Source organism: Calidris pugnax, unplaced genomic scaffold (genome assembly GCF_001431845.1).
Source record: "Calidris pugnax isolate Ruff unplaced genomic scaffold, ASM143184v1 scaffold113, whole genome shotgun sequence".
NCBI classification, from domain to species: Eukaryota; Metazoa; Chordata; class Aves; order Charadriiformes; family Scolopacidae; genus Calidris; species Calidris pugnax.
Window position 1 is genome coordinate 1,883,975 of NW_015090879.1, and position 20,587 is coordinate 1,904,561.

Genomic DNA, 20,587 nt, shown 5'->3' on the forward strand with positions numbered 1-20,587 from the left:
TTGCCTCTGTGTACAATATTCGGTTCTTTGTTTTGAAAACATGTTTTCTTTTGAGATAAATTTACTCCTCCTCCATAGTTCCCATCTCATAGTTCCCTAGGTGCTGGTTGTCCTTGCACCTTTCTGAAGCTTTTGTAATTTCACAGGGGTTTTAGTGGTCAATATCCAGTAGAGCTGTGCTTAGCGTGGAATCCGTGTTACGTACTGAGCACTGGCAGGGGTTTAAGTGTCTTTGCATTCCCTTTCCCTCATCCTAGGTGCTGGTTTGACTCTTGTTGACAGTAACAGATTGCTAGAGGTAATAATCTCCAGATCAGTACATCATGCATTAGCAGAAGGAGTCAAAATCAAGAAGGCAGAGCAGCTGTTTTACAAGAATATTTTCCTATCAGGCTTTTTATGGTGGATTCTTGGAGAGTGATGGAGATTAGAATGTGTTGGATAATGATGGTCCAATGTAATAAAAGTGGAACAAGCTGAAATCAACAAAATATCTTACTTGTCTACAGATGACTCAAATAACAAACGCGGAGGGATGGAAACATTTGGAAAAGCAAACATGGGTTAGTTCTGCATTTGTTCCTCCCATAACAGCGTGACCAAGGTAGAAAGCTGTTAGGGGAACTCTAGTGGAGGAGAAGAGGCACTGTGTGTGTTAGTATTATGCCCTAATATGTAGTTTTATAGTGTTCAAAGTATTTTATGTTAGTTAGGCCAGTCATCAGTCATTTGTAGACACAGATTTCCTTCTTTTTCTAAAGGATCTCAAACATCCGAGCATGAGCTCTTCCTGGACCCCAAGATATTTGAGAAAGGTCAGTTGGATTTTTTTAATATTTTTTTTTTGCACGTGGATTTTGACCCTCCTGTATCTTTTCCTGCCAACTCCTCTTAATTTTTAAATTTTTTTTTGCACGTGGATTTTGAACCTCCTGTATCTTTTCCTGCCAACTCCTCTTTCCTGTAGCATGTGGTATATCTGACCCCTCTCGTTGCAGACCAAGGCAGCACGTACAGTGGAGATCTGGAGTCCGAAGCAGTGTCCACTCCGCACAGCTGGGAGGAGGAGTTAAATCACTACGCCTTACGATCCAACCCCCTGCCCGAGCCGGAGCCAGAGCTGAAGCAGTTCTCCAAAGGTGATGTGGAGCAGGACCTGGAGGCAGATTTTCCATCAGGTCTGTATAATGTGAAGAAAAACACGTTGTTGTATGAAAGTGCACACAATTTTGTGAGTAAGCATTGTGCCAGCAGCCTGCTCATGAAGGGCGTGTGCGTTCGTTTAGTAAAACTGGATATTGAAAGCTGCAGTAATATATCAGCTCTGCTAATTAGTAAATTACTATTTTAAAAATATTGTTGCTATCTTTAAAGGCAGCATTCTACAGACTCCCTGATGGGAGTAGCAGGTCACCTTGCTTGACTCCTTTGAATTACCACTTCTGTCCCCCTGGATATGACCCCTGGGAGTGGTGCAAAAGAATATAGGTTTTCCTGAATAAATGCACCCCTTGTTGTGGGGGGACTTTTTTTCTGTTCCACGAATTTACTTTCTTTATGCAGAGGGTAGACATACTGCCTAATGATTCAAAGGTAAAGCATTATTTGAATATACAGATGCAATTGCCAGCTGTAAGGTATTCCACTGTATCTAAGTGACACTTCTGCCTGGGCTCTTAAATCAGATAATTAAACTCTTAATGGTGTTGATTTGACTTCAGACTCATTTGACCCTCTCAGTAAAGGACTGGGTGTGCACTCACGTTCACGAGCAAGGAGGAGACACAGAGATGGCTTCCCACAGCCAAAGAGACGGGTAAGAAAGTGCTTCTGAACACGTTCCATTAACCTGCTGTGTGTGCTTATTCTCAGAAGTAAAAAAAATAGTGCTCCAGGGTGAAAATAAGAATTCCATTTAACTACGCTATATGTTTTTTTCCCCATTCTGCTCTGTGAGATAAGATTTTCTTTCTTCCCCCTCTGTAACAAGGAAGAATAAATGCTCTTTTTAGTGCAGAACATTTTTAAAATGTGTATTGTTTCAAAAAGTTCCAAAAGAGATGTCTTTTAAGCAGTGTCAAAATCTACAGCAAAGAATCATTTTTTTCTTGTGTAGCTAGAGAGGAATCTATTTCTGTGCATGTTTATCACAGTGAGAATTATTGCATTTTATTGCACCTATTCTGTAAAATGTGGTTAATATTTGTCCACACACTAAAAACACGTGTATATCCATGCAGATTCTGTCGTGAGAGTAGGATTTCGTTACCATGTCAGCGTAACGGCCTGTTTATGTGAGATTATTTAAGCACCCAGAGATGAAGAGCTGATTAAAGGTGTTTTGATGTGGTTGGGTGCCTGTAGGGACGGAAGAAGTCTGTGGTTTCTGTGGAGCCCCGGAATCTGATGCAGGGCTCCTACCCGGGGTGCTCCGTCTCTGGGATGACCCTGAAGTACATGTACGGGGTGAACGCCTGGAAAAACTGGGTCCAATGGAAAAACGCACAGGAGGAACAAGGGGACCTGAAGTTTTCAGGTAATTTTTTCCTCTCTCAGTGGAAACAGAAGTACTTAGTTAAATAGCACTTGGCGTGATGCGTTGTACAAATTAAAATTAGGATTGGATATTACGGAGTTTTAAAATATCCGTGAGTGGAGAAAAGATTTTATGGAACGCTCTCTTAGGGCTTTCCATGCATTTAAAAATCACAGCTATTGCATTCTTAATTGATCTGTTACCTATTAAAGCAGGCTATAAGAAAAGAGATTTCTTTTCAACATTAGAAATGTTAGTCTTTTAACCTCCATATTGCGTTCATTTGCATGGGGTAATTCTTCATTTGTAGAAGAGCTGTTTTATGCAGCTGCAGAGCTTTCCTGAGCTATTACCAGGCCATCACTCTAAGTTGACAACACTAACTTGGCCCCATCTTTTTTCATCTGTAGCTAACACATTCACAAAGCATTTGTTTGTCAGCAGAGCTGTTTGCTGTAAAAAAAAAAAAAAAAAAAAAAAAAAAAAATCTGGCTACAACATAAAAATCTTAACACCTTCTTTCTAGGCTTCACAGATGGAAAGAAACTTTTCCATTCTGTGCTGTAACCTGCTGGAAATTAACTTTAAAAGACGCGAATTGTTCCTTATGTCTCTCTGGGGTAACAGATAGTAATGGCAACATAAATGTCATTTTTGTTTGTTTTTCTACTTAGAGATTATTTTACTTTTTTTATGAAAGCACGGCAGTCCTGGGATTTGGCAGTGTCTAATTCCCCTTCTCCCTGGGCTCAAATTTGTCTTACATGTTTGTACAGAGAGTTTTGTGGGCAATTTTTCAGAGTCAAGCAGAGAATTTAAGTTAGGATAGAACTGAACTTTTGGGGGATGGCGGGGAAGAGAGTGAACCACATTAAATACTTACGCAATGTAAAGGACTGAGCATCGCAGGGCTTGTGTAAGAAAGATCCCAAAGGGAAGATTTCTAGTTGAATAAGATCTGCATTTTCCTCTCTCATTTGGAATTTTTTTTGTCATGACGTGAGAACAGCTGGTTTCTGTTTCCCAGAAGAAGAGCAATCCCATGAATTACTGTGTTTTCTTCTTGTGGCTGAGGAAGCAGATATTGGAGACAGTTCCAGGAGACTGTGTCCACCCAGAAAGGGTCCCTGCTGGGTCCCAACCGGGTGCTTTTGTCAGGGAAGGAGCAGCCCAGCCTGGTTAATTGCGTTGAGGATTCTTTGATTGATTCATTCTCTGCTGGCTCTGCTTCCCTTTCTGAGTCCTGTGCACCACCCTTCAAACTCGCTCACTTTCCCCAGAAAGAACATCCAGAACCACTGGGAAATGCTCAAGATCCCTCTCTTGCTCAGGATTCCCCAAGCCCAGCCACAGAGGTGAAACCTGTTTACCAGCCCAGCCCTGCCCTGCCAGCCCCAAAACATGAGCCATATCTTTGGGTGCTGCCAAATCCCTGACATTGACATGTCTCAGTTTCCATCCCTGATTACTCAGTTGCAGCGTTTATACTGGCTGGACACGCTGATGGTTTGGTTTTAATTGGCTAAATCTTCAGTTCATTGTAAGCCAACAGGTAGGAAACGGGTCACAGGTTTGCTCACACAGGGTGCTTCTGTATGAGAGAGAAGATTTAACAGTTCTGCCTACGTGAAATAATAAGGAATGTGTGAAGATTGAATCTGTTGAATTAAATTAATTTTTCTAATGATTTTCTTTGCCACAGTTCGTCCTGTGAAACTCAAGGAGGACATTCTCTCATGCACTTTTGCTGAGCTGAGTTTTGGCTTGTGCCAGTTCATTCAAGAGGTGCGGAGACCAAATGGAGAAAAATATGACCCTGACAGCATCTTATACTTGTGCCTTGGAATTCAGCAGGTAACTCGGGGAATCAGGCTACTGCTGAGAAACTCGCTCTGGTTATTTGTCCTTTATATCCATAGGCCCGTGTAGCTGCTTGGTTTTTGTAGAAGAGGCAAGAATGTATCTTTTTTTTGTGTGTGTTTTATTTTAGTCTGTCTGAATCCCATATTTGTCTAATTTGTCTGGAGCTTTGAATGAGCTGCTTCTCTTGGGGGGAGCGTGGCCTGGAGGGCGAGGGGTTTCTGCCTGGAGAAATCTGGGTACCTTTTTTTATTCTTATGCATCAGAGAGATTTGCAGAAACCTGAGTCTCCTCAGAAATGCTTTGTGATGGAACGTTTTAGATCTAAAATAGTTGCACAATGCTCTCCTGATACCCAAGTTTACATGGAATAGGTTCCCCAATGGAAACTGAGCTCCTCCAGGGGCTGGGAGGTCCCTGCTGTGTTGGCCACACTTAGAGAAAAAATGCAATGGGAGTAATAGCATTGTAATTAGTGAATGCTGAGAGTAAGGTAATGGGTCCTTGCTACCTGCCTGAATGCAATGGTTTGAAACAGTTGCAGTACAAACCTAGAATAATACTAAGTTCTGTTAAAACTCAGTGTCAGTTCAGTATATTTATTGGTGACTTTATTTTTTTAGAGTAGCCTATTTGTTCCTTTCCTCAAACAGTTGTGTGGAGATACAGAATCGAAAGCTCCTGCTAATGTCAAACCTATCATTTAACTAGGCATGGAATTCACTTAATTATTTTTTTTCCTGGCTATGCTTGAAAAAAAAATATGTAGAGTTGAAATTCAAAGTGCCATTGATGAGATCTAAGAGTATCAGCATCTTTAGTGTGCTCCAGTTTTGACTAATTTATTTATACATACTCCTGGCTTGTAGAAAACTTTTTTTTTTTAATTGTTGCTTGACAGGAATTTAAGGGACTTCCACATTAATGCCATAAGTTGAGCTATTTCAGCAGCCTGGTGCTGGGTCTGTATCTATTATCAGGAGGCATTAGCGTGTGAAGTTCTTTTCAGTAGAAGGGTGCTCAGTAACTCTTCTGGTTTATATAGGAATAGAATAGAATATAGAAAATATTCTTTATCAAGAATATTTAACCCTTAAAGGATGATGATTTTACAGAAAAGGGCTCTAGAGCTCGGAATATTTAAAACAATTCTTGCCTAGATCTCTCATTTCATATTGGGCAGGTCCCAGTCCCTGCAGAACATTCGATTTGATATCTTACTGAAGATTTCAGCAAAGGGTTTTGGACTTTAAGACACTGGGACATCAGAAAGGAAAAGAGTCTGATGTCCTGTATCTTCTCTGCAATGTTCGATAATCACAAACTGTATGTCTTCCTTTTTTTTCTCTTGTAGTACCTGTTTGAGAATGGTAGAATAGATAACATTTTTACCGAGCCCTATTCCAGGTTTATGATTGAACTTACAAAACTTTTGAAAATCTGGGAACCTACAATTCTTCCAAATGGTAGGACAATTATTTTGTTTCGTGTAGCTGCATGACAAAGCCGTATTATCAATTAATATTTTCTCAGTGCCATGAAGCAGAGTGTGATCTGAGGCATTCCCATTAGTCTTCCCTTTCTCCATGTCATTGTCTGTGGTAGATTAGCATCATGGGGTTGATGTGTGTCTCTACTAGATACAGATTACACTTAAATATACCTTTGCCTCTGATCAATCCTTTGAAGAAGGGTGTCCTGTTCCTGTAGTCAATGTGCTAATTGGTCTCTTCCATCAAGTTTCAGCTAATCTTTTTTATATACAGGTGGCCAGAATTGACTGTAGTATTGGAGAGGAGTTACTGCAAACGCTGTGTACAGTTGCACTGGTATTTCCCTATTGGTACTGGAAATACTTCTCATAAGTCCAAGGATCACATTAGAAAATCACTGGAATCTTGTCTGGACTCCTCAATTCCAAGTTCCTCCCACCTCAGTCACTTCCAGTTTAAGAGTTCCTAAATTCTGCAGATATTTTTAATTGGTCTATGAGTGCGATCATGCTGTTTGCAGCGCTGGGCACCAGCCGTGTCAGTGTAAGACCTTTTTCAGAGTATCAGCGAAACTTGAGTGATGTTGGCAATCCCATATGTGGATCCGTGACTGGCTTTTCGTTTAGAAAAAGAACTTCTTATTTGATACAGAAATAATCCAGTTACTTATAGACTGCTGCATACAGAGTTGGTTTTTTTCACAGTAAATCTCTTAGGAGCCACATACCTCCTTTTCCTAACTGATTTATCGTAATCACAGTGGGCTATTTGTATATAAAGATGGTACATTTTAAACTCATGCTCCGTGTCTCTGGAATTACACATTTTTGCAGTTGGCTGGCTGTGGTTCGATACAGTCAAACTAGAATTTAGTGAGATTCTGCTGGTGCCTGCCACCTTCCCCTGCTCCCTTCTCTCCGTTCTTCAGCTGCTGGGACATCACGCTGTTCCCCAGCGTGGTTCTCCATGTCCCCTCTATGTCCCCTCTCTTTGGTTTTATCAGAATGACAATTGGTTAGGGTAGGTCTGAGATTGATCTGATAAGCAGTTCATTAATACAAAAGGTTAGTGGAAGGGCACTTACGTGCACCTCGGGCAGAATCTGCCCACTTAATTTCATTCCCATCTGCCTTCCTGCCCTGCTCATGTAGGATGTTTTCAGTGCTATTGGAGAATTCTGAAAATCTGCTAGATTAGCCCCAGTCTGTAAAAGCTGTTCATTTGTAACTGGATATGGGGACAGCCCTGAAATTGTATCACTAACCCTCTTCTTTTTTCTCTGCCCGTTGTCTCTAGGTTATATGTTCTCGCGGATCGAAGAGGAGCACCTGTGGGAGTGCAAACAGCTGGGTGCATATTCCCCTATCGTTTTATTGAACACACTTCTCTTCTTCAACACCAAATACTTCCAACTAAAGAATGTCAGTGAGCACCTGAAACTGTCCTTTGCCCATGTTATGAGACGCACCCGAACTCTGAAGTATAATACTAAGATGACATATTTACGTTTTTTCCCACCCTTTCAAAAACAAGAGGTAGAATCAGGTGAGTGAACCCTTTCTGGTCAGCTGAATTTTGGCAATATATATTTGTATTATCTGCTCCTTGTTTTAAAAAGAACCAGGGAGAAAAATAGGTTATGCAATAAGCAGAGCTATGAATAGTTTGACTTCTGCTGTTATCCTGCACACTTCCGAAATTTTTTCATTTTTCTTTTTGCACGTGAGTAGGGATTGCCCTCTTGGCCTCAGATGCAAAGAAATACAGATTTTTGTTTCCAGTTATTTTTTTATATTTGGAAAAGGGCCGTATTTGATCTTATTGGCTTCTTCAGTTAATGGTTCCGGTGTGTTACATGAATTCTGCTTCATTAAGAAAAAATATATCCTCCGTATTTTTCTGCTAGATACTAGTTCTTGGTGATTTTCTGGAGGAGGAGTGGGCTGTGGACAGCCCGTAGCCAGTGGCAATCTTTTGCCCATCCAGCAGATCAACCCAGTTGACTTGGCGTGTGACAGGAGTGTGTGTGTGTGCTGCAGAGTCCCACCAGGGACTGGTGCTGGGCTCAGTGGCTGCTTCTTGAAAGCGCTGTTTTTCACTGAACTTCTCTGCTGCCATTTTTGTGTATCCAGATAAATTATCTGTAGGCAAAAGGAAACGCAGTGAAGAGGAGGAGATTGCAACAGCGGTGGAAATGGCTGAAAATACAGATAATCCCCTGCGATGTCCCGTCCGCCTTTATGAATTTTACTTATCAAAATGGTAAGTGTCAGAAGTTGATTTTTGATCCATGTGTAGACCACAATAGGCATTTGGGCAAGGAGCCACCCAGACCTTTGTGCCTGTGCTGTGGGCTCCTCTCCCCAGTCCCCCAGTGGGAACAGAACCACACTGACAGGACTTCCAGCAGCTGCCAGACTCGGGCAGTATTTGTTACTGGTGTTGACCTAGAGAGAGGGGTGTTCTTTAAATGTCTGTTTACACACCCACAGGGTGTAAATGTACCCGGGGGCATTGCAGCACTGACTGAGGCATTCTCATCTCCTTTGATTCCCACCACTTTTGAGAAGCTTCTAACTAATACCCTGTCATGTTCCTTGTGAAAGAGGGTAGGAAAAGTGCGAGTTAGGTAAAAGTGCTGATAGCTTTTGCCTGCAGAAATGTGAGATTAACTTTTATTTAGGAGTTAGAAAGGAGGCTGTGTAGCAAAGACATAGATACAAATAATTTTTTTCTCCCGTTTCTATATAAACTTCAGTTTGATCATTGAGCAGGTGGAATATGGTGTTCTCTTTTCAAAGAAAATACACACACAAAATGAAACGGCATCTCATTAGCATCAGCTAAAACTCAGATAAATCACTCTCCAAATTGCACCCACTGAGCTTACTACAAATATTCCCATTACTGAGGCAAAGTTGTGCCTAGTGTCTGTCCTGGCTCTCACCCTCCTTTTCTTACCTTCCTTGTCCTCACTTGGGAATCATTAGAAGCTTTTAGATGTCCTTGGGCTGGGAAAACATTTTCATCTATCAGAGCTGAGCCCCTGCAGCGGTGCAAGCAGCAGTAAAAATTCACTTTGCTGTTTTAATGTGAATATTCCAAAGCCGGGCAGGAAGAGTCCTTGCTCTGGAGGACTTTGTGCCTTCCTGCCAGAGCCTGGAAGCTGCCTCAGGGTCAGGCAAGTCTTTCAGCAGGTGGGCTTACGTTTCTGCACCACGAGCAGGCAAGGCAGGGTTTAGTTTGGCTAGTTCTTGGACATTCCCTGTGCCAAAGGACACAGCAATTCTGGAATATTAGAATCATAGAGTCATAGAATGGTCCAGGTTGGAAGAGACCCTTGGGATCATCGAGTCCAACCATCTCCCCTACTCTACAAAGTCCTCCCCTACACCATGTCCCTCAGCACTGCATCTAAACGGCCCTTAAACACAGCCAGGGATGGGGACTCCCCCCCCTCCCTGGGCAGCCTGTTCCAATGCCCGACCACTCTTTCCGTGAAAAATTCTTTCCTAATGTTCAGTCTAAACCTACCAGTTTGATTCAGAGATTGAATGTCAAATGCATCTATCAATCATACCAAGATGCTAGAACCATTCATGGGGTGATGCTGCGATTGAAGAACCACTTCTGTAAATAAGTGACTCATTTCCTTTGTTTCTTTATAAGCAACTAATGCAAAGTGAGCTGGGAACAGTCAACTGTTCCCTAAATTGAAGGGGGCAAACCAAGTCACTAACAAAAAGATTAGAATTGCGCCTTTTAAATTACCGTGATGTCATCTCAGTGTGACTTTGCTGTTTCTCCTTAGCATTTTTGTGAGTGGGAGTGGGTGCTGCTTCCAGTAACGGGCTCTCCCTCTTTCCCTTGGCAGTTCTGAGAGTGTGAAGCAGAGAAGTGACGTGTTTTACCTCCAGCCCGAGCGCTCCTGTGTCCCCAACAGCCCCATGTGGTACTCCACGCTGCCAATAGACCCCGGGACCTTGGACATCATGTTAACACGGATTCTCATGGTGAGGGAGGTACACGAAGAACTTGCCAAAGTCAAATCAGAGGACTCTGATATCGAGTTATCAGACTAACTGAAGTGTGGGGTATTTTCCTTTGAATACACATCAGAAGCACCAAACTGTGAATACGTCCAGCCTTTGGAAAAATGTGTATCAAATAAGCCACGATAATGTCACCTACAGGCGTATTTTGAACCACAGTGGATGTACAAACTGGAACTGGAAGGCAGGAAGCTGCGTAAGCTTCAAGAAACAACGTCCTGTGGCACCGATAAACCCTCTGAACAAATTCGAGACGAACTAACCTGTCTGAGTGGTGCATAAATCCTTTATCTGTTTAGGATTTTAAAAAGTTGTGAGATGTTTTTAAGGAGAATGGTTGTGTAAAATCTACCATACCGCTGTTGGGCACAGAGAGCTAGACTGTGGCTCGGGTGACTCCTCGGGTGAGTCCTTGCTGCCAAAGGACACGTGGAGACCCCAGAGCTCTTCAGGAGGACAGGGGAGAAGGCGGTGGTATTTAGACAGACACCTTCCGTTACGAATACACCTACACATAATGCTTTTATAATATTTGTTGGTTTTTTTTTTTTTTTGAAACTGGGATCAAGTGTTAGGAAGGCAGAAGCTGCCAGGGGAGGTGTCTGAAGGGACAACTGTCTGGCTGCTCCTAAATGGTCACAGGGGGCCAGAATCTAGCTCTCCGTCCGGGCTCACACCAGCTCCCGCTCTCTGGGGTCTCCGAGGTGGAAGAGGTGCCCTGGGTCAAACTGTCAGAGCGATCATGTCACGGGACAAACATTTCTGGGGTATGTACAGGAGAGTGACTGTCCTGGGGGGTGTGCAGGTGCCCCCTCCCCAGCCCAGTAGCTCTGCAGTCTGTCGATATAATCTAGCAAATACTGTGGTGCGCGGAAATTTTGTTTCCCCCTTAAGGCAGCTTTCCTTTCTCCTCTTTCCCTCCTCCTATGGTTTGGGTTATTTTATAAGGCGAATTTGGAGGGCCTTGTCATTTCAAACAAAAGATAACATGCACTCTTTCCCTTTCCACCTTTGCAACGCGCGCAGTGTTGTACAAAGGATGCAGTATTACTTCTGACAACAGAACTGTGGTAGAAAATGACCAGGTGTGGTTTTTTTCCCATCCCACCCAAAGAGATGTAGTCATAGTGTTGGAAATCGAAAGAGATTTTTTTAAGGCTTGGCTGTTACTGCGTCTTTTTGAAGAGAAAAGCTCCCACATTGTGTTTAGAGGACAGGACATTATCAGATACTGTCTGTATCTCCGTTTTCTCAAGCTATAGATGTGTGTTTCTGATGACCAGTGGTCACAAAATCATTGGAAACCCAAACTATTTTTAAAGAAGAGAACTGTATGGTTTTTATCTAGCTCTGGTCAGTTATCCATCTTCTGTAACAGGGGTCTGATATTTGATCTTGTCACTAAAATTTCAAGAGATGAAAATCAACAGCCTTGAATTATATTTCCTTTTTTTTTGTTTTGTTTTGTTTGGTTTTGTTTTTTAATTATTTTTTTAGCAGTAACAAAAGTAATTTAACAAAAATAAAACCAGAAAGTAGTCTATTGACGTTGTGTACTCAGTAGTCCTGTCCCTGCCTGTAACAGATTTCACTGATGTATTTTTTAATACAGAAAACTATGTGAAAAGTAAACCTGCCCCTGATTCTGTCTGATCAAAGCCCATCTGTGTCTGTCATTTCTGAGCAAAGATAATACCTCTTTCTCCGTGTCCTGGCCCAGCGCTCCTGGGGGAGATCTTTGGGCTGTAGCAGGTACCTGCCAGGGATGCTCCTACCCTCAGGGCTGCTCCTGGCCCCTGATGGTGGTTTGTAACCGAGCGTGAGCACCAAAAAAAATGGGTAAAAAATCTCTAGAGGAGAAAGTCTGGAAGGAGCCTGGGGAGCAGAGAAGCTGGAGGGGGCTCAGAGCCCAGGTTTGGCCTCACGGGGGGCACGTGTGTGTGGAGCAGGGGGGAGCCACTGCTTTTCATTTCCTCTGCCAAGGACCAGGAGGTGAAAAGTCTCATCCCTCCTCCTCCTCTTCCTCCTCTCGTGGTGCTGTGCCCGGCTGCCTGAGAGCAGTCTCCTTCCCCAGCAGGACGGGCAGGGAGGGCTGACTCTGCTTTTCTTCCCTGGCTTGAAAACGGGGGGGGTTGAGTGGTTTTGCACAATGTTGTTAAGAAATTGACTCCAGCCCTTTTATTTTTTTTTGGAAGGTGGATTTTTTTGAATGGAGAGGGGGGAATGACTCCGTGAGTCTGACCCCTGGCGTGAGCAGAGCCCTCACACCCACAGCACCTGCCTGGGCTGTAAGATCTTGCATTTTTATCTTCGGTTTCCTCCCCCCCACACCACTTCCAAGAAGCATTTGATGACTTTTGCGTTGTGCTTTAGGAGGAAACTGTTGTGGACGTGCCAGAAAGAGCGAGTTAAACCAGAGTGAGGGGGTGGGAAGGGTCTGGGCAGGGGGGGATGCTCTTACCCCCCCTGGGCTGCCTTGGGCTGGGGGGTGATTGTACCCAGCAAGAAGCTAATAGGGATATTTAAGTGTGTAGGTTTCATCATTTTACATTCAAACAGCTCAGTTGGGTGCTATTAAGAAAATGTAGTGCCCGAGGATGGGTCATAAATGGGACAAATTTAGGGAGAACCTGAACTGAGACAGGGTTTGGTTCCCACGTGCCGGCTCTTCTGCTGTTCCATGGCAAATGGCAAAACCTGCAACAGCTTTTTTTTATTTTATTTTTCAATTGTCCTCACTAGATGCTGCTGCCATGGAGGTCGTTAGTGCTCGTGCCATGGCACCAGTGCCAGCTCTGGTCCAGGGGGTGGTAAAAGGTGGTTTTAGGAGTCGTTAAGGCTTGAAGGCACTCGGGCACCTTGGATTCTTCTGGCCACACTACATAAATATTTGTTGGACTTCACACTCGCTGAGCTAATGGTCTTTCACCAGAGACATGGGTTTTATTAAAGAAACGAAACCTGAGCTATGGTAGATTACCACCTGCTTGGAGGTGTACTGCAGAGGGAATTAAACAGTCAAGATAAACAAAGCATCAAAACGCAAAGCTCAAAATGTGGCCAAAGGGCACGACTTTAATGCAAACCTGGTCCATTTTCCTGGAGTTTGGACTTTGGGCTGTGGCTGCAGCACCACGGGAGCTGCGGCTGGCGGAACCCTGGGGGTCACAGCTGACTGGGGGACACCCCCACGACGGGCGTCCCTGGGGACTTAGCTCTGCAAGTCCTGGACTTTCCAACCTGTTTATACCCCAAAAAGCCAGAACGATTTGGAACGGTCTCTCCGACCTGCTGGGAGCCGGGTGAGGGCTCCAGCTCTTGACTCTCTCCCCAATTTAGCCCCTGGCTGGTGCCAGAGCCCAGGACCCGGCGCACGCCCCACGTCACCGCTGTCGTAGAGATGAAGCCTCCTGTTCCGTCCCCTGCCAGTCTGTACCTCGGTTGTACCCATCTCTAAATTGGCCAGACTTTCCTACCTCGTTTGGGCATTATCAGGCTAAATTCTGTAGGATGCTTTGCAGCCCCCTGATGAAAGGTGCTATATAACTGCAAAGTGTTACTTCAAAAGATTTAAATAGGTCACCAGTGCATCATAACCTATATTAAAAAGACTTTTTTCTTATATGAGAATTTATAGAGTTCAATGTATGGTATTAATAAGTGAATTACTGAGACCCCAAAAATAGTTTTTGTTTGAATCGTATCTGTATTCTGGAAAAGTGATTAAAAAACTTTAACCTTAATAAAAGAGTACATCCTCATTTCCTGTATAACATTGGAATCGAAGTTTAAAAGCAGAGTCTCACAGATCGTAAGGGCAGGGGAGGGGGGGGCACCGGTTGTTTCTAAGCCAGCATTTAAACAGCAGTTTTCTATATTCCCCAGGTGGCTGGAGAGCAGCTCACCCCGAGTTTCACTCCTCTTTGAAGGCCCCTGGGAGCAGAAGCAATAGCTCCATCAGCCCCTTGTTTGTGTGTGTTACACACCTTCCCCAGACGGGATGCAGCCCCGGAGCCGGCCTGGGAGGGGACACTGCTCCCCGGGCACAGCCAGCCCCCTCCTGCTGCCCCTTCCCAGCTCGGCCAGTGCTGCTGACCAGTGCAGGTGTGGTGCTCCCAGTAGAAGACCAGACACCTCTCTTCACGGCCCCCAGTGTCCCCAGCCTTGGTGCCCTCCCCCAGCAAGGTCTGACGCTTCCTCCCCCATCATGGGTTGATCCTTCCCCACAGTTTTGGGGGGTTCAGACCGACGGTGGGTTCAAGGGCTGGTTGGGCTCTACTGCAAGGTGTGTAACCCCCCACAGCCCCCCCCGGGATGACCCCAGCCCAGCTCCCCTGCCCTCCCCACTCTCCATCCACCACACCAGGGTGACGGTGCTGCCGGCGCCCGTTCCTACAGTTCCAGCTGTGGCACAACTGGCACAGAGCTGGTGCTGGGTGCCAATGTCCCCATTGCACCGATGGCCACAGGGACAGTGAGTGCCACTCCTGCAGGTGGGACACCATAGAGTTAGGGGGGGGTCTCTGTGACCTGCATCTCCCCTGCCAGCAGAGCAACCAGGAAGGACAGAGGAGTCAGGGTGGGGAGTGAGGGCTGTGGGGTGCAGGGATGGGGACACCCCATCCTCGGGAAGGGAGGAGAGGGAGAGGAGAGGCATGCAGGGTTGCAGCAGCGGCTGCAGACACATCTCCAGGCTCAGGCCAGCGCTGCCCCCTCCCTCACAGCAGCACCCCACGGCTCCCCGGCACCCCCAGACCCCTCTGCCAGCCCGGGGATGGGACCTGGAAGCCGACCCGAGCGCTGCTGACCCAACGCCAGACCATCACCTGCTCCAACAGCGACTCGAATCACTTTGCATTTATTTTTCATTCCTTGGAATAAAGAATGCGGGCAGGAGTGCAGGCAGGGCACCGGCAGGAGGGGCTTTCCCGGTGCTCGGCAGGGTAGTAGATCTCCCCATTTGCAGCCAAACACACCGCCCCAGCCCCCCTGGGAGATGGCAGGCGAGGGGAGTCACCCTGCTGGCCAGGCTGGGAGAAGTTGAGTGAAGGGGAGACCCCTGGGGTGCACCCCACACTCCTGCCATTCCTGCCCATCCATCCTGCTGCCCGCTGCTCCCGGGATCGTCGCTGGAACCGGGGCTGCCCCTTCCCACCCGGTCTGGCCCGGGGCTGGCCCGAGCTTTGGCCTCCCTTAGGATCATCATCGTCGCTACTGTCAGATGAGTCATCTGACCTTGACAGCATGGCACCGACCGCTGCACCAAGTGACCCCAGCGCAGTTGTCAGCCCGATTTTGGTAGCAGGAGAGAGACCTGCAGCTCCTGCAAAGACAGAAAGAGGTGTGATGCCCCGGGAGCATCGCTGCTGGCGGCTGAGGGACCGAGCACCGGGCAGAGGCAGCCAAGGACCTCTCCGGAGGGTTCCGAGGAGCCAGCCTGGGAGCAGGGGCTGCTCCCTGAGCACAGCCAGCCCCTTCAGCTGCCCCCCATCATGGAGTGATCCCTGCCCCATAGCTTTGGGGGGTTCAGACTGACGGTGGGTTAAAGAGCTGGTTGGGCTCTACTGCAAGATGAGTGTGTCACCTCCTGCAGCCCCCTGGGATGACCCCAGCCCAGCTCCCCTGCCCTCCCCACTCACCGATGGACTGCAGCACGGCCACGGTGCTGCCCTTGGCCACTCCTCCACCATTGGCGATGGCAGATGCCGACATCATCTTGGCAGCCACCGACCCAGGGGTGATGCCGGTGGCTGTGAAGCCCAATGCACCGATGGCCACCGGGATTCCAACGAGTGCCACTCCTGCAGGTGGGACACCACAGCATTAGGGGGGTCTCTGGGACCCACATCTCCCTGCCACCAGCGCAAGCAGGAAGGATAAAGGTGTCAGAGTGGGGAGTGAGGGCTGTGGGGTGCAGGGATGGGATGGTAAAGTCACAGGATGCTTTGGGTTGGAAGGGACCTTAAAAATCATCTAGTTCCCACCTCCCCTGCCCTGGACACCTCCCACCAGACCAGATTGCCCAATGCCCAGGCCAACCTGGCCTTGAACCCCTCCAGGGATGAGGCAACCACAGCTTCTCTGGAACCCCCCCCCAACCCCAGACCCTCACCTGCTCCCACAGCGGCTCCAATCGCTGCTCCTTTTAAATTTTTTTCCATGGCTCCCAAGGAGAAGGCAGGCGGGAGATCAGGCAGGTCCAGGCGGCTCCGCTTCCCCCGGAACCGGCAGGGCGGTGTCTGCCGCGCCCCGGAGCGGGGCCGGAGCTGGGGCCGCCCCGTCCAGCCTGTCCCGCCCCGGGGGAGGAGGCGGAGGCTGCCTCGGGGGGGTCTTTACTTGGGGGTCCGATACAGCGAGGGGCAGAGGGGAGAGATGCAGGGGGGGCCGGGGGGCTGCGGAGGGGTCGCGGCGGGGTCCGGTGTTGGGGGATCGCATCAGGGGTCAGTGGGGGACCCGGGGGGGACCCGGGGGGGTCACGGCTCTTCACGGGGGGTTCAGGGCAGCCTGCACAGCTGTGGGCACTCCCGCTGCCCCTGAGGAAGAGGAGGAGGAATCAGCCCGAGCCCCCCAGCCCGGCCCCAGCCCCGCCAAGGGGTCCCCGCTGCGCCCCATCACCCGGGGGAGCTCCCCCAGGGGAAATGCCTTTAAGCTCGACCGGCTGACAGCAAAGTTATTAAAGATGGTGCTAATTCCTTTGGCTTGGTGGCTCTGAGGTGAGGAAGGGTTCGGTGCCGCTCTGGGACAGAAGGAACAGGACAAGTCGTTTCAGTTTCGGTTTCTGGGGTCAGACACCTTCTGCTTGGAGGCCCTTGGGCAACCGCCTGCGTGTTTTCGGGGGAACCTGGGCCATCGCTGCCTCGCGAGCAATTTCTAGTCAGCCCAGTTTGAGTTCACACTGATTTACAGGGTGCACGACCTTGGAAGATTAAAATATATGTATAGATGATACACACGGGATTGTGGGGCTGAGCAGGGGAGTTGGACTGCTCCCTTCGAACTCCAAAATTCAGTGAAATTCAGTGAAAGTTGCTTGGGACGAACACAGCGGAGCATCTGCAACGATGTGCACCCTGGTGCAGGCACGACGGGCACCAGAGCCGTGTCTGGGGGTGCAAGGGGGGGTCTTTGCTTTAACGGAGGCTCAATATGTCTTTATCGTTGTTATTCTCGTGCAGCTGACACTGATCCCAGCGTTTGGGGGGAGCTGGGTGTGCACAGGGGTGGCTGGGGGTCATCGCAGGAGACAGGGAAAGCTGGGAATGGGATTAAGGAGGAGGCTGTGACCTGCAGAAGCGGTGGGGAACCCCTGTGTCCCCGTGTCCACCCACGCTCTCACGTCATGCGTTTGTTTTAAGGGACCGGGTGGCAGAGAGCGCAGTGAGCGAGGCCCAGCTGGTGGCCAGGGACAGCCCTGTTTGCCCGGGCTGGGACACAGCGTGGGGCACAAGCCATGGGTCAGGCCAGCCTGCCATGGGGCACCACGGCCGTTAAAGCCCGTTTCTAACATCCCTCCCCCCAGCCTGGCCAGCACCTCGGCTTTAGGGGCAGACAGAGGGGGGGGTGAACACCGGCCAGAGCGGGACTGGTCCTGGAGCGCTGCAAACCCCCAGGCGCTGTCGGGTACCTGGGCCCCCCCCACACACCAACCACCACCACACCCCTCCTGCAAATCAACTTTATTGGCTTCAATGCATTCATTGCTCAAGCGGATCAGCAGCTCCTAAGGGGGTGGGAAGTCGCTGGGGGGGGTCTGCGGGGTCTTCGGGCGCTGCCAGGCGCCGCTCAGCACATCAGGAGGCTGCTTTGGGGAGGTCTTGATTTGGGGGTCAGATACAGCAGCAGGGGACGCGTGTGGCAGGTCCACCCCTCCCTCCCTCCCCCCTTGAGGACGAAGCTTCTGGAAGCCGCACGGTGCCGGCCATCCCCGGCACACGAGGAGGTAACGTCTTTCTGCCCACGAGGATTAACACGACCAAACCTGAGCAGAGACCAGGTTCCATTCAGGGGTAAATGAAGCCCCTCGGAGGGCAGATGGAGTCGGTCCCCTCAGAGTACCCGGGACACAGCTTTGGGACTCTCCCCATGGGTGGGGACACCCCTCACAGTAACTCTGGACAAGGTGAGAGCCCTCGCCTTATCTGGTGAGCAATTCCACATTTTGGATCCTCCTTAAGAATTCCTACGTCCTCTGTGCAGGGTTCGTTCCATTTTACATCTCAGATCTGTGGTTTATTCATTTTGATCGGAGCCTCACCCAGTTTTGGTTAGAATCAAGTTGTTTCCTTGGAATAAAGTTTATTTGGAGGCAGGAATCACCCCCCTGATTTTCCTGTGAGTCTCTGCAACAGCAGGGGAGAGATGCGGGGGGTCCCAGTGGGGATGGAGGGGGGGTCACAGCGGTGTTGTGGGATCACAGCAGACATCAGGGAGTATCCTGGGGGGCGTCTCGGTGCGGGGGGGTCACTGTTCACCAGAACTCACGATAGCCCCGGTGGCAGCCCCCACGGCTGTCACGGCAGCCTGCACAGCTGTGGGCACTCCTGCTGCCCCTGAGGAAGAGGAGGAGGAATCAGCCCGAGCCCCCCAGCCCGGCCCCAGCCCCGCCAAGGGGTCCCCACTGCCCCCCGTTGCCCGGGGGAGCTCCCCCAGGGGAAATGCCTTTAAGCTCGACCGGCTGACAGCAAAATTGCTAAACGTTGTGTGAACTCCCTAAACTCCCCACTCACCGATGGACTGCAGCACGGCCACGGCGCTGCCCGCGTCTCCATCCACCACACCAGGGTGACGGTGCTGCCGGCGCCCGTTCCTACAGTTCCAGCTGTGGCACAACTGGCACAGAGCTGGTGCTGGGTGCCAATGTCCCCATTGCACCGATGGCCACAGGGACAGTGAGTGCCACTCCTGCAGGTGGGACACCATAGAGTTAGGGGGGGGTCTCTGTGACCTGCATCTCCCCTGCCAGCAGAGCAACCAGGAAGGACAGAGGAGTCAGGGTGGGGAGTGAGGGCTGTGGGGTGCAGGGATGGGGACACCCCATCCTCGGGAAGGGAGGAGAGGGAGAGGAGAGGCATGCAGGGTTGCAGCAGCGGCTGCAGACACATCTCCAGGCTCAGGCCAGCGCTGCCCCCTCCCTCGCAGCAGCACCCCACGGCTCCCCGGCACCCCCAGACCCCTCTGCCAGCCCGGGGATGGGACCTGGAAGCCGACCCGAGCGCTGCTGACCCAACGCCAGACCATCACCTGCTCCAACAGCGACTCGAATCACTTTGCATTTATTTTTCATTCCTTGGAATAAAGAATGCGGGCAGGAGTGCAGGCAGGGCACCGGCAGGAGGGGCTTTCCCGGTGCTCGGCAGGGTAGTAGATCTCCCCATTTGCAGCCAAACACACCGCCCCAGCCCCCCTGGGAGATGGCAGGCGAGGGGAGTCACCCTGCTGGCCAGGCTGGGAGAAGTTGAGTGAAGGGGAGACCCCTGGGGTGCACCCCACACTCCTGCCATTCCTGCCCATCCATCCTGCTGCCCGCTGCTCCCGGGATCGTCGCTGGAACCGGGGCTGCCCCTTCCCACCCGGTCTGGCCCGGGGCTGGCCCGAGCTTTGGCCTCCCTTAGGATCATCATCGTCGCTACTGTCAGATGAGTCATCTGACCTTGACAGCATGGCACCGACCGCTGCACCAAGTGACCCCAGCGCAGTTGTCAGCCCGATTTTGGTAGCAGGAGAGAGACCTGCAGCTCCTGCAAAGACAGAAAGAGGTGTGATGCCCCGGGAGCATCGCTGCTGGCGGCTGAGGGACCGAGCACCGGGCAGAGGCAGCCAAGGACCTCTCCGGAGGGTTCCGAGGAGCCAGCCTGGGAGCAGGGGCTGCTCCCTGAGCACAGCCAGCCCCTTCAGCTGCCCCCCATCATGGAGTGATCCCTGCCCCATAGCTTTGGGGGGTTCAGACTGACGGTGGGTTAAAGAGCTGGTTGGGCTCTACTGCAAGATGAGTGTGTCACCTCCTGCAGCCCCCTGGGATGACCCCAGCCCAGCTCCCCTGCCCTCCCCACTCACCGATGGACTGCAGCACGGCCACGGTGCTGCCCTTGGCCACTCCTCCACCATTGGCGATGGCAGATGCCGACATCATCTTGGCAGCCACCGACCCAGGGGTGATGCCGGTGGCTGTGAAGCCCAATGCACCGATGGCCACCGGGATTCCAACGAGTGCCACTCCTGCAGGTGGGACACCACAGCATTAGGGGGGTCTCTGGGACCCACATCTCCCTGCCACCAGCGCAAGCAGGAAGGATAAAGGTGTCAGAGTGGGGAGTGAGGGCTGTGGGGTGCAGGGATGGGATGGTAAAGTCACAGGATGCTTTGGGTTGGAAGGGACCTTAAAAATCATCTAGTTCCCACCTCCCCTGCCCTGGACACCTCCCACCAGACCAGATTGCCCAATGCCCAGGCCAACCTGGCCTTGAACCCCTCCAGGGATGAGGCAACCACAGCTTCTCTGGAACCCCCCCCCAACCCCAGACCCTCACCTGCTCCCACAGCGGCTCCAATCGCTGCTCCTTTTAAATTTTTTTCCATGGCTCCCAAGGAGAAGGCAGGCGGGAGATCAGGCAGGTCCAGGCGGCTCCGCTTCCCCCGGAACCGGCAGG

The 20,587-nt window shown here is 49.9% G+C and overlaps 3 protein-coding genes across 8 annotated transcripts in view; 1 reads left to right on the plus strand and 2 right to left on the minus strand.

Annotated features, from left to right (window-relative positions):
- The window catches only part of ZMYM4 (zinc finger, MYM-type 4), a 44,091-nt gene extending 30,407 nt beyond the window's left edge, over nt 1–13,684 (plus strand). For 2 of the 5 annotated variants that reach the window (XM_014946557.1, XM_014946558.1), the window contains 9 exons: nt 762–815; nt 999–1,178; nt 1,722–1,816; nt 2,365–2,536; nt 4,239–4,390; nt 5,751–5,862; nt 7,186–7,434; nt 8,022–8,151; nt 9,764–9,971. In XM_014946557.1, the coding sequence (XP_014802043.1) occupies nt 762–815; nt 999–1,178; nt 1,722–1,816; nt 2,365–2,536; nt 4,239–4,390; nt 5,751–5,862; nt 7,186–7,434; nt 8,022–8,151; nt 9,764–9,971 (1,352 nt within the window). Of the gene's footprint in view, nt 1–761; nt 816–998; nt 1,179–1,721; nt 1,817–2,364; nt 2,537–3,694; nt 3,715–3,816; nt 3,892–4,120; nt 4,122–4,238; nt 4,391–5,750; nt 5,863–7,185; nt 7,435–8,021; nt 8,152–9,763 lie in introns of all 5 variants that reach the window. The other 3 variants (XM_014946559.1, XM_014946556.1, XR_001412542.1) reach the window with 3 other exon arrangements.
- Nucleotides 13,685–14,783: 1,099 nt separating this feature from the next.
- On the minus strand, nt 14,784–17,540 carry LOC106890512 (interferon alpha-inducible protein 27-like protein 2). Of its 2 annotated transcripts, XM_014946398.1 has the most exons (4): nt 16,540–17,540; nt 16,054–16,142; nt 15,581–15,742; nt 14,784–15,264 (listed from the first exon to the last, which is right to left on the minus strand). In XM_014946398.1, exons 1-4 carry the CDS (start codon nt 16,551–16,553, stop codon nt 14,807–14,809), a joined length of 723 nt encoding a protein of 240 aa, XP_014801884.1. In that variant the 5' UTR covers nt 16,554–17,540; the 3' UTR covers nt 14,784–14,806. The 2 variants fall into 2 exon arrangements, with proteins under 2 accessions (XP_014801884.1, XP_014801885.1); XM_014946399.1 differs by lacking the exon at nt 16,540–17,540 and having other exon boundaries at nt 16,054–16,215.
- Nucleotides 17,541–19,194: 1,654 nt separating this feature from the next.
- On the minus strand, nt 19,195–20,580 carry LOC106890513 (interferon alpha-inducible protein 27-like protein 2). Its single transcript, XM_014946400.1, has 3 exons — nt 20,468–20,580; nt 19,995–20,156; nt 19,195–19,678 (listed from the first exon to the last, which is right to left on the minus strand). The coding sequence occupies exons 1-3, from the start codon at nt 20,514–20,516 to the stop codon at nt 19,221–19,223; spliced, it is 669 nt and encodes a 222-aa protein (XP_014801886.1). The 5' UTR covers nt 20,517–20,580; the 3' UTR covers nt 19,195–19,220.
- Nucleotides 20,581–20,587: the final 7 nt, after the last annotated feature.

What these genes read in the sequence shown, in the direction of transcription:
- LOC106890512 (XM_014946398.1), bottom strand. An exon ending in TGGAGCCGCTGTGGGAGCAG is followed by an intron (nt 15,743 to 16,053) that starts GTGAGGGTCTGG and finishes TCCCACCTGCAG; the next exon opens with GAGTGGCACTCGTTGGAATC. An exon ending in GGCCGTGCTGCAGTCCATCG is followed by an intron (nt 15,265 to 15,580) that starts GTGAGTGGGGAG and finishes CTGTCTTTGCAG; the next exon opens with GAGCTGCAGGTCTCTCTCCT.
- LOC106890513 (XM_014946400.1), bottom strand. Translation starts at nt 20,516, where the DNA reads ATGGAAAAAAATTTAAAAGGAGCAGCGATTGGAGCCGCTGTGGGAGCA. An exon ending in TGGAGCCGCTGTGGGAGCAG is followed by an intron (nt 20,157 to 20,467) that starts GTGAGGGTCTGG and finishes TCCCACCTGCAG; the next exon opens with GAGTGGCACTCGTTGGAATC. An exon ending in GGCCGTGCTGCAGTCCATCG is followed by an intron (nt 19,679 to 19,994) that starts GTGAGTGGGGAG and finishes CTGTCTTTGCAG; the next exon opens with GAGCTGCAGGTCTCTCTCCT.